This window comes from Colius striatus, chromosome 8 (assembly GCF_028858725.1).
Source record: "Colius striatus isolate bColStr4 chromosome 8, bColStr4.1.hap1, whole genome shotgun sequence".
Lineage (NCBI taxonomy): Eukaryota > Metazoa > Chordata > Aves > Coliiformes > Coliidae > Colius > Colius striatus.
The window spans coordinates 2,157,021-2,169,636 of record NC_084766.1 but is presented as its reverse complement, the minus strand read 5'-3'; the positions used below and the strand labels follow the sequence as shown (position 1 = coordinate 2,169,636).

Here is a 12,616-nt window from a genome sequence, read left to right as displayed (position 1 = left end):
CACTAAAGAATAAGTGATGAATATAGGCTTATTGTTGACACAGGCCCCTCAAAGTGTCTCATTCACTGAAGAAGGGTGTTCTACTGAATACCAGTGTTAGGGGCAGGCAGAAGCCCTGTGGGTTTGTTTCCCTCCCAAGTTTCCATCATTTGGGTTCAAACACTGGTTTCCTTGGTTAATTCAAAAGAAATCCAGCTGTTGATGACCAGTGGCTGTGTAATACAGTATTTTATTCACAGGGCCATGCCATACAGGTGTGTTGTTGGGAAACTGGGAGCTGGATGCAGTAGGTCTGCAGGCTTGGCCAGCCCTGACAGGGACGGCTGAATTGAAGTGTGTGGGGGTTGTGAGAGGAGCCTGTGTAGCCCCTCAGGCATGGGACAGCCTTATGGTTTCTGTTCAAATGTTGGTAACGTTGCAGTTGATGTCAGGGACTTCCTCTTCCAAGCAGGGTTTTTCCCAAGGTTTTCTTAGGGACTTGCTCTACCTTGTGGGAAGGGATGGGAATTCAGCCTTGTTCTCCAGCAGTTTGGTTCCCACCACTGTTGTCCTCCCCACATCTGTTCTCCCCTATCTCTCACTGCACTGTGCTCCACTGCACCATCAGGACAGTGTTCTGCAGCCTTTGTTTTAGCCATGTACCCTTAGTCTTCCTTTGTTGTTCCCTCCATCGACTGCATAACACAACAATAGCTTTCATTAAGCATCCTTTATCCTCCCAGTGCCACTCCTGGGAAGGGAAGCATTAGCCATGTTTTACACTTGGCAATACTGAGATGCAAATTTGGAAGTGCTTTCTAGAACACTTGGCAACAGGCCATGAAGAGTTAGGAAAAGAGCCCAAGTCATATTCTTTGCTGTAACAGTGATAAGAAGAACGTAGGTAGAGAGAAGACCGTGGGCACTCGGCAGGAGAATACCGTGGGCTAAAGCATGTAGTGTTAAGAGGAGTTGTAGTCTAGTTTGCAGGTTACAGGAGTAAGAATTTGGGGTGTTCCTTGTACTACTTGTCCTTCTGATTTACTTATTGTTTATGGAATACAGCTCTGAAACACTTTTAGATGTGCCTTTGGACTCTCTGCCTTTCTGTTATTTTTCTGTGTGATAAGAGAGTTTGAAAACTAAAAGCAATTGATGCAGAAGGCTCCTACACAAATGGTAGCAAACAGCACATGATGTGTGTGTGGAGACTGATCAGAAAAGGTAAAGCTCACTTAGATGTAGAATTGTTTCGCTGTATCAGGTGTAACTACAGGGATAGGGACAGTAACATCTCCCTTCTGAAGTGAGTGAAATAAGGTGGCAAAAACGAGAACTTAGATCTCTGGGATTGGCAATGGTCCCCAGGAGTGCAAACAGGAGCAGTCTGGTGGCAAGAACTGAGATAAATCCTGAAGCTGGCTGTATGTCAGGATCCAGGTGAGTCAGTTGTGAAAATGCAGATTGTGGGATGCTCTTAGGGAACTGTTTGTGCCCCCCACTCGCTGTGTCTCTTGGGCTTAACTAGTCAGTCTGTTTGTGCAAAGGTTTCCTGCCTCCTGGAGAGTTTGTAAGCATTCACACTAATGGATGGTTAAGGCTCTCCTGCAGATGCACAAGTTACACTGCTGCAAGCCCTCTTGATCATATGATAATGTCAAACTAATATAAAGTCTTCAAGAGCAGAACATCCTTTGCCACCCAGAGAGGAATAAAATCTTGGCTGCATTTAAGAAGATTACTGTTAGTGTGTCAGAAGGAGAAGTTATGGGACAGAGCTGATGGCCTGTCATTAACTGAAAGCTGGTTCAGGGGAGGGAATGACCAGGAGGCTGTTCTACACTTCACAGAGCCTGTATGCTGGGGATACTGCTCTCCCCTCAAGTAGTGTGATTAAGGTTTGGCTTAGAAGGCAGTCAGAAAGCACATTGCAGAGGTGTTGGAAGGAGTACCCGTATGAGGGGGGAGCAGAGGGAAAGGGAGAGTCTAGCGGGAGATGGAATGTGATTAAGGTTAATTAAAGTGTGCTGTGAAAACTAGTTAGATGTTCTTGTGTGCCCTTTCTGTAATGAGAGACAAATGTGGTTATGCAACGAATTGAAAATTTATCTTCTCAAGAATTTGTTTCAAACTTGCTGCCTTGAGACAAATATCATAGATTGGAGGAAAAGAATGAGGAACTTGTGTGTAATTAAAGCCAGCACACTTGGAGAGGAATCCTTCTTAAAAAGCAAGGGGCTTACAGACTTATTTCTGCAGGTTATTTGTGTTTGGGAGATTAATCTCTTCTCCCTTTTGTACAAGATGACTGGGACACTCATGAAACTTAGATCTGTGTCTGGGTTTTTTTTGTTCTCCATAACTTCAGAGAATACAAGCTTTGCTTTGGAGATACACCCTTCCCCAGCACCATGGGAGGACAGTGGAAGATGAGAGAAGGCGTGAGGATTTGACTCCAGCATTGGGAGTCATCTGTCCTGTATCTTGAAGTTGTTTTCTTTAAAACCAAACCATCCATGGACATGCAGCCACTGCCCTTTTCCAGTCTGTCTTTTCTGCCATCTCCTTGTCCTAGTGTTCCAGCATGAGTTGTTGCTGTTCTACCTGAATTAGCAGCTTGGTTACAGAAATGCAAGACAAAATGAATTAGTGGTCTGGCAAGGAGTGTAAATTTAGGAGCTGACAGTACTGCCCATCATGGCTTTTGGAGACTGTGCTTGTCTTTGCTTGCACTTGAGCTTTGCTTTCTTAATCTGTAGCATATTAGAGTGTGTAATGCTGCTGAGGACTCATGCTGGTGTGTGGAACTATGTTAGCACTGTTGCACATCACTTCTTGGCATGCAGATTGTGAAGAATTTCTCTGCTAGTTTATTGGAGGGGTTTTTTTGGTAGAGGGCAGGAGAGAAGGTAGTGGAGGAAAAACCTCAAGAACCAGTACTGTGGCATCCCATGATGCTCCTTGTAGAAGTTCTGTGTGGTGCAGGTCTACATAAGACATTTAGGAAGTGCTTTCCCCCTCCTCCCTTTCTCTTTCCCTCCTATGAAAAGGAATGTTGTCAGTGTGAGGGAGCATGTGGAGTTCAGTCCTGCAAACTGCCTGCGTGTGCCACGGGGCTGGAAATGACTTCTTCCACCAGAGCTGTAAATGTTCTGCTTCTCTCTGTGGATGATATGCTGCTTGCCTCCAAACAAACTGCCTGCCTGTTCATGACTAGAAATTTAGGGTGATTTAAGCAGTATTTGAATCAAAAGCATGAAGAGTGTGATGTCAAGGCTCCTCTGTGGAAAATGGTATTATAAGTTATAGCCGACTGAAGGCACAGGTTGTGGGGATATCAGCTGTGTTACTCACCGAAAGCCCTGGTGATTCTGCAGCTTTTGTGGAGCGCTGAACCACTGCAACAAATTGGGCAACTGCTTCTCTCATTCTTGAGAGTGGGTTTTCAACTACTACCTGGGCTAGCTCTCGTAGCAAGAAGCATGCCAGCTTCCCCTGTGGTCAGCGGCTCTGCAGCTTCAGAAAAGAGCAATTCTAGTACAGCCTTCTCTCTTGGGCTTCCAACCTCGTTTCAGAGCCTGGCTGTTTGAGAGAGAGAGAAGTAGGTTTGTTCCTTTAAGTTGCTTGTGTGCCTGAAATTCAAGGATATAATCATATATCTCTAAATCCATGATGTGATCACTAACCTGAAAAAGCTCTGAAAGTTCTCCTCAACTGAAATGAGGAGGTGTTTTGTTGAGGGGGTTTTTCCTCCCCAATTGCTGTGTTCTAAAATGAAGTACTGTTCATTTTTAAGTCATACCTTAATTGCAGACTGGAGGTCTTTAAAGCCATCCTTCTCCTAACTGTCGATTCATTTGGAATAGCTGTGAACCCAAATGAAGGGCAAATAGTACTTGGTTTTGAATTATTGGTGTTTATAGAAAGGCAAACTGTTTCCTTCCCTCCTGCCCTTGCCACAATAAGGGCATTGCTTTTGTGCAATGTAAACTGCATTTAGTAATGGTCTTGTGCTTAAGAGCTTCTAGTTAATGAGACCTATTAACAATAATGAAAAATGGCATCCTTGAAGTGCAGACCTAGTCAGAAAAATGATTCTCCAAGACTGACTGGATGGCTGCGTGCTCATTCTTGGCTTATTTAATTTAGGGTGTGGGGGAGGAGCACAGTCTTAGTAATTCTTCTCCTACAAATGTGCCCATGGTCTGCAGTTCCCACTGGGGATTTGCAGTGCTGGGACTTGCAGTGCTAAATGCTTCCAGACTGAGCCTAGGCGAGACTGGCATAGGCTTGACTTTGCTTTCCCAAGCCTCAGGAGGAGCAGCAGTAGTACAACACAGCTTTTTGTCTGCTGGAATGCACACAGCTGAGTCAGCAACACAGAGCATGGAGAATGAAAGTGATGGGTTTACATCATTATTCCTTTGGTTGTGTTTGTGTGTTAGTGTGTTGCTACAGCCACGCCATGTGCTGCTTTGGTTGGGAAGGTTGTGTGTTGCTTCCCAATATGTGGATAATTCTGCTGAAGGAAAAGGGAGGGTTGACAACAACTATAGTGGATTTGAAACATTCCTGCTTAGGAAGACAACCTGGATGTTCACATGAGTAAACAGTAAGGCATCACAGGAACAGTCTAGAGAAGGGGAAGCTGCCTTGATGCCTGCCTTAGTGTCTTCACTCTTGGTGCTGTACCCACACATGGACTCTAATAACTTCTTTCTGAGATAGGGCAGCCTGTCTGCAGGCTTGGAACAGTTTCCCTTAACATGGGATCAGCTTGTCCATCTCCACTGAAAAGGATTTCTCTGGTTGTTCTCTCACTTCTCTGTTTGTGCTAAGTTCCTAAGAACCGTGACTTTCTGTGGTTATAGGTGTTCTGTATATTGGGGGAGAACTTCAACGTGAAGTTTAGGGTTTTCATTGGACACCATCTTCTAATAAGGCACCCTCCTGTTAGCTGCCATTTGTGGCAGGATCGTGCAGTTGAAGCTTGCTATCAAGCTCAGTGGTGATTCCTCTACCTCTTCTTCTGGTGTCAGTGTCTGCCCTCAAAGGAGCCATTCCTGTGCCATAATGACGCATTTCAAACCGCCTTGACCTTGTCTCTAGCAGTTGCATTGTCCACGTGGAGGTAAAGGGACTTTGGGCAGTTCATGTGACTTTCCAAGATACGTTATGTACACAGAAGAGGAAGGTTGGAGTGTTTGCCACTGAGCACTCAAACCCTACTGCAGGGACTGTTGGGGAGACTCAACTGCTTGGAAGGAAAACACACCGCTGAAGCCGTTCATGGAAATCAGAAGCTGGGGGATGCCTGGGGCATGCAGGGGCACAAATAACAGCTTCAGCTCAAAGGGAGCCCAGAAAGATGCCGTGTGGTGAGCTCCTGCATCCCCAGCAGAGCCACGAGCCTGCTGAAGAGGAAGGAGGCCAAACGTGGAGGAGGAAGTGGCTGGCAGCAGGCTGCTGCTGCTGGGGCTGCCCAGGGCACTGCTGGGGGGAGAGAGGAGAAGTTAGCTCTGGATGCAAAGTGTTTATGGCCTGATGGCCAAAAGCCTTCAACAGCGGCAGGTTTGCGTGCGTGTGGTTTGGCCAGGTGTCTTTCCCAGCTCTTGCTGTCCTGCTCTCCGTTGCCACAGGGCGAAGATTCGTGAGTTTGACCCAGAGCTGCACGGATGATATGCCTGTGCTCTCTTGGCTTCGATGTGTTAGAAAAGGTTGGGGAAAAGCAACTGCCCAGATGAACACCACGATGTGAGCTGGTGCTAAAACATGAACCTTATTATTGCCACTTACTCTCCTTAGCTTTGTCTGGTTTAGAGATGGAAGAGCTGAGCTCTGGTGCTTCTGCTGGGTGTACTTTGTCTTGGCATGCCCAATATTTCCCTTTGCTGAAAATCGAATTCTTGGGCATTCCTTGGGATCAGACATTTGATGGTGTTCTGTAATCATCTCTGTGGTGTGGTGTCACCACCAGTCAGCATAGACAGTGTTAATTGTGCTTCCAGGTGTTTTGTAAAACGGGGTTTTTCAACTGAGCTTCAGCATCACCTTTTTATTTGTTAAATATGTGATGCCTGTTGGGTCTAGATAAATGGCTTTCCTCTGTCTCTTCGTTGGCTTGTTCATTCAGTGCTGCAGCCCAGAGTTTCATTACTCACACTGATGGGTTAATTGTTGGCTGGTAGAGAAGGAAAGCTTTTACATGTATGAATCCCTCACTAGGAGGCAATGTCTTTTGCAGTAGCTGCCACTTCATCTCTTCCTATGGCTTTTGGAGAGCATGCAGGGGAGCATGGGGAAAACAAGACAGAGTTTGTCATAGCCTGACGTCTCTTTCAGGATGTCTGGGACATCTCTTGGCTAGAATGGGTCAGTATAAATGTCTGGGTACCACTTCAAGTTGCATTTCAAGTTTGGACATCAGCACTTAGTTTGTAAGTAGTTGGTGTTAAAGAGGAGGTGCCATTTGTAAGACAAAGTCATGCCCTTTATTTGAAGTGCCTATAGCAAATGGGTATCTCTGGGTCAATATTGCCCTTTCCCTTAAAAAGAGGGTGAAAGATGGTGAGCTGCTTGTTGTCTGACCTTGCCTTACTCATAGCTTGTCTGGTGATAAGCAAGTCATTTTATTCAGGTGTTTGTTCAGTGTTGGTGTTAAATTCAGACAGAAAACCCAGTACCCCCTCTTTTCCTTTATTCATTCCTCTTTTGTCTGTCTCATTCAGCAGTAGTTGACATCTAATCAAAGCAATCTAATTGTTGGGCAGGCAACATCTATGGAAAAGCAGAGTCATATTGGGCCTCAGCCTTTTAAAATGCAGACTGGTTTGAGTCTCAGATTGTATTTCTACAAAATGATGTGTTCTGCTTTTATTGCTGTTGCTATTAGGATCAATGAATTGCTCTTTAAAAGCACCTGAAAGTCCAGTGCTTTGAGGCGTCGTAGGACACGTTGGGTGCTCTTCTGCAGCCAGCACCAACAATCTGGATCTGTATTTTACCTGAAGGGCACTTCAGGTGGTTGTTGTTGATGTTTGGACATGACCTGTCTATATGCTAACATCCACTTTCAGTGTGATAAATGGAGACTTTCACAATTTGTGCTGAGCAGGAGGATCTTTCCTTTAATGCACATGTGAAATATTTGCTAATAAGCTGTCATGTTTTAGGTCACTCCAGTCTCTGCTGAGGTAGATAATTGGGGATAGTGTAATGGTGCCCTCAAAGCTTTACAGAATCTTATGAACTAAACTTAGGAGCAAATATTTTATCCTTCTAAGAAGATTCCATGTGCTGAAGGATCTCCAAGTACATGGCAAGCTGACTGCTGACAGGACCACTGAATTGCAGTCATGGGCTGGGGAATCACACAGCAAGGCTGTGCCTCACGTTGGCACTGAACCTAAATTATCCTGTTGAGTAACTCAGTCATGATGCAGAGCATGTTAGGAACATGATGCCTTGACATAAAATCACAAGAGATAATAAAGCTGTCTCCTGAGAGAGTTGGTGGCTATTGCTCTTTTAAAAGTGTGAGGAGCAAAGAGAAGCCAGCAGGTTTAACTTGTACTGATGAACACAGGAAGAAAGATCTGTGGACTGGACTGTGGTTCTGCCCAAATGGTTGTATCCGTGGGAGCTTCTGGTCACCACAGAGCTACAAACGGATCTTGTTCCATGGTTAAGACTCAAAGATGCATCCAGCTGTCAGACAACCAGAAGCCCCTGAGGACAGCCTCTTGTCAGAGTAGCTGCCTTGGGTAGGGAAGAATGTGTTTGAACTTGGCAGGTGGCAGAGAAGACTGGAGAAGCACCTGAGCTGCAGGTGTTTGGTTTTGTGAGCTGCGCTGCCCTTCTGAGAACCAGCCGTCCCCAGTCCTCCTACCCAGGGAACCTGTTCCTTTGATAAACAAACCAAACTCCTCAAAACCCCCTCTCTTCCTGGTAATGTGGGTGTTTTCCCTCTCTGGGCTGAATGCTTATCTTGTCTTCCCTGTCGTGCTGCTCAGAGGCGGGTTTATCTTGCCCCACAGCAAGGCAGGCTGGCAGGGCATGACACGAGGCTGGCAGGGCATGACACGAGGCTGGCACGGCCCTTACCAGCCCTGCCTCTCGGAGGGGTCACCTGCTGCTTCCTTCTGAAACTCTCCCCTCCCATACCTGCCCTGGCAATTTCAGAACTGCTTTCCCCAACCTGTCTTCACTTTCTTTGTTCCTCTGCTGCCATCTTTCTGTTTTTCGCCCTCAAATGCAGGGTTATGTACAGACTGTAAGAGCTTTCTCCTGTAGGCAGTGATGTGCTTTTCTAAATATGTTGTTGTCCAAGTTATTTTGCCCTTAAAGCTTCCACTGCTTTTAGTCAGCGAGCCAAGGATCCTATCCTTCTAATACTTGAGTCATTCTTGATGTGTGGTCTCCATTCTGTCATTGGGAGGCAAACTGAGAGCATTAAGTCTCCAGTTTTAACTTCAGACCATGTAAATTCTTCAGTGCTCTGGCCTGGTGGTTTCCTGCCCAGCTGGAGAGGCAATTGCTCTGTATGCTTGTAGGCACAGGAGGGGATGCTGCTCAGGGCAAGCTCTCCGGTGTACTGAATGGATAGGAGCTACGGGTAGACTTGAGAGTCGGTACCATCAGGTTTTGGCTGTCCTTGTTAAAGAGCAGAAGACAAACCTGATGGGTATTGGACACTGTTGTACTCATTGGTGAGGTTCTTGGTTCTGACTGTAAGCAGACAACTGCATAATTGCTTCTTGGGAAACAATGTGTTTCCGAGAGGCTCATCTCTAAAGCAGTGCTGCCTGGATAGCAATGTCATGCTCACCTTGCTGTAATCCAGAGCTCTTGCCATATCCTGGAATTACATGACTGGGGTGTTTCTTCTTTCCCTTAGGGGCAGGATCTGGGGCTCTGCAAGTCCTGGCTGTGCTGCTGACTCTTTGTCCCTTTTTTTCAATTGCTTTATTCTCACATGGCTGCTTTTAATCTGCAAAACTGGACATTTCTCTTCACTGTGTGGTGAGGGGATGGTAAAGATTGATCTGCATTCTGTACTTATCAAAATGATGACCTCTTGCATGAGTTACACAGGGAGAATGTTGGGAGAGCTCTGATGAATGATTGTCTCTCATGATGGAATGGAAATTAGAGGTAGACTAATTCAGTCAGAAGACTAGAACATCACACAGTCTGACATGAAGCCACTTGTGGGGACAGATTCATGGAGCATCACAGCAGAGGACAGTGGAGTTGTACCCTGTAGCCTCCTGAGCAGTTGTGTGCTGCTGCTGAAAGAGGTGGCCTTCCTTCTGCACATTCGTTCCCTCCCCACACCAGCACAAATTCTTTATATAGTTACACAGGGAACCAGGTTAATGATGGATCAGTTCAGCTCTCCAGTTCAGCGCTGCTGCACAAATGCTTGCGCCAGCATCACAGGCAGAGAGGATGCAGGGCCGTTAGGAGCCAAGCAAAGGAGGGATGGGACTGCAGTGCCTGCCAGCATTACAACAAAGGGACCTTCTGTACCTGCTGTTGGACAAATCTGCAGCACAGGCAGTGCCAGAACAGCCATCTCTGTCTTCCTAGAGATACTCAGATCTGGCTTGATCTTACCAGTGGCCTTTTGAGGAAAAAGGTGAGGGGAATCAGAGCTCTGGTGGGACCTTTAGCTCATAGAGCTGTGCTACTGGAATCCTCAATTACTGCATCTCTATGTAGCTGAATTACTAAAATACCCCCTGAAGGGTAGGCAGGCTTTTTGGAGGGAGCAGGAGCTTCTTCAGTCTAAGTGGTGCCTTGCTGTGGTGTTAGCTTTGCTGGTGTGTGTGCCTGTCCTTGCTGTAGAAACTCTTTTGATGCAACGTGCACAAATTGCCTGTGAAATGTGTTTAGTGGTAGACATGGTCCAGACAGAGAGGAAGCCCAGCAGTGACTGGCATTGCCTCCAGCAGGACATTGTAACGTTCTGAAAGTGTGGGCTTGATCTGGTGGTGTTCTTTGCCCCCTGTCGTACAAGCCTCAGTTTCACTCTCAGAAACACAGGTACTGAACCCAAAATTAGAGTCTGAGACTGCTCTGATTATGTGTTCAAAGCCACTTCATGGTTGAAGAGAATGTGACAACAGTCCTAAAGTTGCTTGGATGAAGAGATCTCGATGTTGCAGCTCCCTCATCTCTTGGGGAAGTCATTTCCCACGATCCCCACAAGCTGGGCTCCAGGAGTGGGAGCAGGTCTCTGTGATCCCTCACGGTGTCATTGCCCACACGGTGAGTCACTGGTAATGTCTGAGTTCTTATTTTTAGTCCTGTTGCTACCATTGGCCGTTAAGAGACTTAAGCAAGGAGATAAACATGTTAATCTCCCTAGGCCTTCCCTCTCAGCTGCTGCCTCTGTGCCTTTGTGCATCTCAAGATGGAGCTTTCCCTGGAGCAGCAGGCAGAGCCGTGTCCCCTCCTCGCCCTGATGGGATGGCATTCAAGCCTTTTCACTCCTAGGTGCCGGAGCTGGGAGGAGTGCCCTCTGTACACGTGGGCTTGCATGCCCAGGGAGCAGCGTGCTGTGTCTGCCATCAAGGCAAGCTGGGCTGGCTCTTACCTTCCACCCCAGCTCCTTTGCCATCAGGGCTTTGCAGGGAGCATCATGCTGTTCCCTCCCTTCTGGCTGGCAGAGTCCTGAAACAAACGGAGTTATTTTGTATAAGCTTTCTGCAGCAATTGAGCAAGTCTGTTGGTCTCCTTTGGTGAGCTTTTAAAGTATCCTGTTGAATTCTTGAGTGAGGTCACAGGTCTCTCTCAGTTATGTTGTTGTACTCTCATGTTTGTGCATTTGCTCTTAGGTTTCCTTTTCCCTTGCTGTTCTGTCATGGTGAAGCAGTGGATATAGGAGCAGTGCCGAGTGCTGCTTTGCCCAGCAGTGGGCTGGTGGTGATGCAGATTGAATGGGCTGTTTTCTTCTGCCTCTTCATTCCCAGCCACATCTGATCCTGCAAAATTCACCAGTTTGCAGATCCCAGGGTTCCAGCTCTTTGCTTTCCATGATTTATGGGCTTTTTTCTGTTATCATGTGCATCTCCAGCTTCAGGGAGCCTTTTGCATGGATTTACACTGTGTGGATTTTGAGAGAGAACTGTGTCCTTTACTTTTGGTAACAGGGTAGATCACTTGTAAATTACACATTTTGAGGGCTTTGCTTGTGGAAGAGAAATGAAGGAAAGACTGGTGAGGAAAGACTGCTGCTCTTTTTCCAGCAACAGTACCTCTGAGCCCTCGTGGACCTTGTTGTTTCACAAGTCCCAAAACACACATCCAAAGCTGGTATAGCACTGTGGGATTAGGGCTGATCTGCTTCTCAGTTTCCCTGTCTCAGTGGCCTCAGGTAGCCAGCCATAGCTTGTAATCTGAGTAAGGCTCAGAGTCCCAAGCTCCTGGCAGCATGCTGGTGATGAAACGAGCACATGGTTAGCTGGGATGGAGTTCAGTGCTGTTGATTATGGCTCAGGTAGTGTCATTCTTCTGACCTTCCTGGCTCCAAGCGTTTTTCAGTTCCATGCCCCCTTCCTTTGTTCTCACACATTTGTCTCTCAGAGTGGCCCAATCTTCACAAAAAGGGGAAAAAGGATTTTGAGAACTTCTTTTCTGTCTGATACCTGCCATTTGGAGGGGGAGTTCTGGGTGTTCGAAGCCTCCTGTTTATCTTGACAATCTCTTCTCTGCTGCTATTTGAAACCATTCCTGACTGTCAAATCTGAGAGAACACCAGCTCAGCATAGGCACAGCATGCTTAAGTGCAGAGCTGAGGCATAAATTGAACAAACTACCAGTGTTGTCCAATCTGATGGGTGATGTGATGTCAAAAAGGCAACTGAAGGGAGTGGCCACAGTCTTCAATGCAGAGTAAGGGCTGCCAGCCTGCTGAGTTGGGGGACCAGCCCTGTGGGAACAAGTTAGTCCTGTGTGTGTGGCTGAGCTTAGCTGGATCTTCTCTGGAGGCTCTAAAGCTTGCACAAAGCTGGCTCCTGTTTGTTTCCTCCCCTGCAGTGGTAGTTTTGAAATGAGAGCAAGTGTGGGAGAGCTTGTGCTCAGAGACCACCTTAAGGGGAACTACTGTGTGTGTATTTGTGAATCTCTGCACTCACTGAGCTGGAGATAGACGCTGCTGTCTCAGTGCACTGCCAGTGGAACTGGCTGTGGGCAGCGGAGCTGAGAGAGAGACTGTAATCGCTTCACTCACAGCCGCTGTGAGCTCCCAGAGCTGTGCCTGTCCCTTTGCATGTGTCTTCATAGGAACAATAACAAATCATATAGAGCTTGTCTCTGGATGTGTTCAGTGTTGGAGGGGGAAACTGTGCAGGACTGGACTAGCAAAGTGTAATTAGACATCTCTCACCAGGTGTGTTTTCTCCCCTCGTTCCGCTCCTCTTTTCCCAGCTCTCCTGCCCTATGCACAAGTACTGAGTGTCTGAAGCTGATGCAGAGAGCACTTGCTCTGTCTGCTGGCAGTGCAGCAGAAGGCGTGGTTGCAGCATGAAGGACACATCTCACTAACTTCATTCTTGGAGATCATAGCATGGAAGTGCCAGTGCTGTGGATTTCAGTGTGGGCTGGCAGCTTAGGCACACGTGTGGGTCCCCAG

At 46.9% G+C, this 12,616-nt stretch overlaps 1 protein-coding gene across 8 annotated transcripts in view; it reads left to right on the top strand.

Moving 5' to 3' along the window:
- The window catches only part of CAMK2G (calcium/calmodulin dependent protein kinase II gamma), a 118,319-nt gene that overhangs the window by 17,373 nt on the left and 88,330 nt on the right, over window positions 1–12,616 (top strand). The window contains exon 1 of one of the 8 annotated variants that reach the window (XM_062000831.1): window positions 10,081–10,251. The exons of the other annotated variants lie outside the window; for them this stretch is intronic. Within the exon in view, the coding sequence (XP_061856815.1) occupies window positions 10,140–10,251 (112 nt within the window). The 5' untranslated portion in view covers window positions 10,081–10,139. Of the gene's footprint in view, window positions 1–10,080; window positions 10,252–12,616 lie in introns of those variants that run through there. 8 annotated transcript variants of the gene reach the window in all.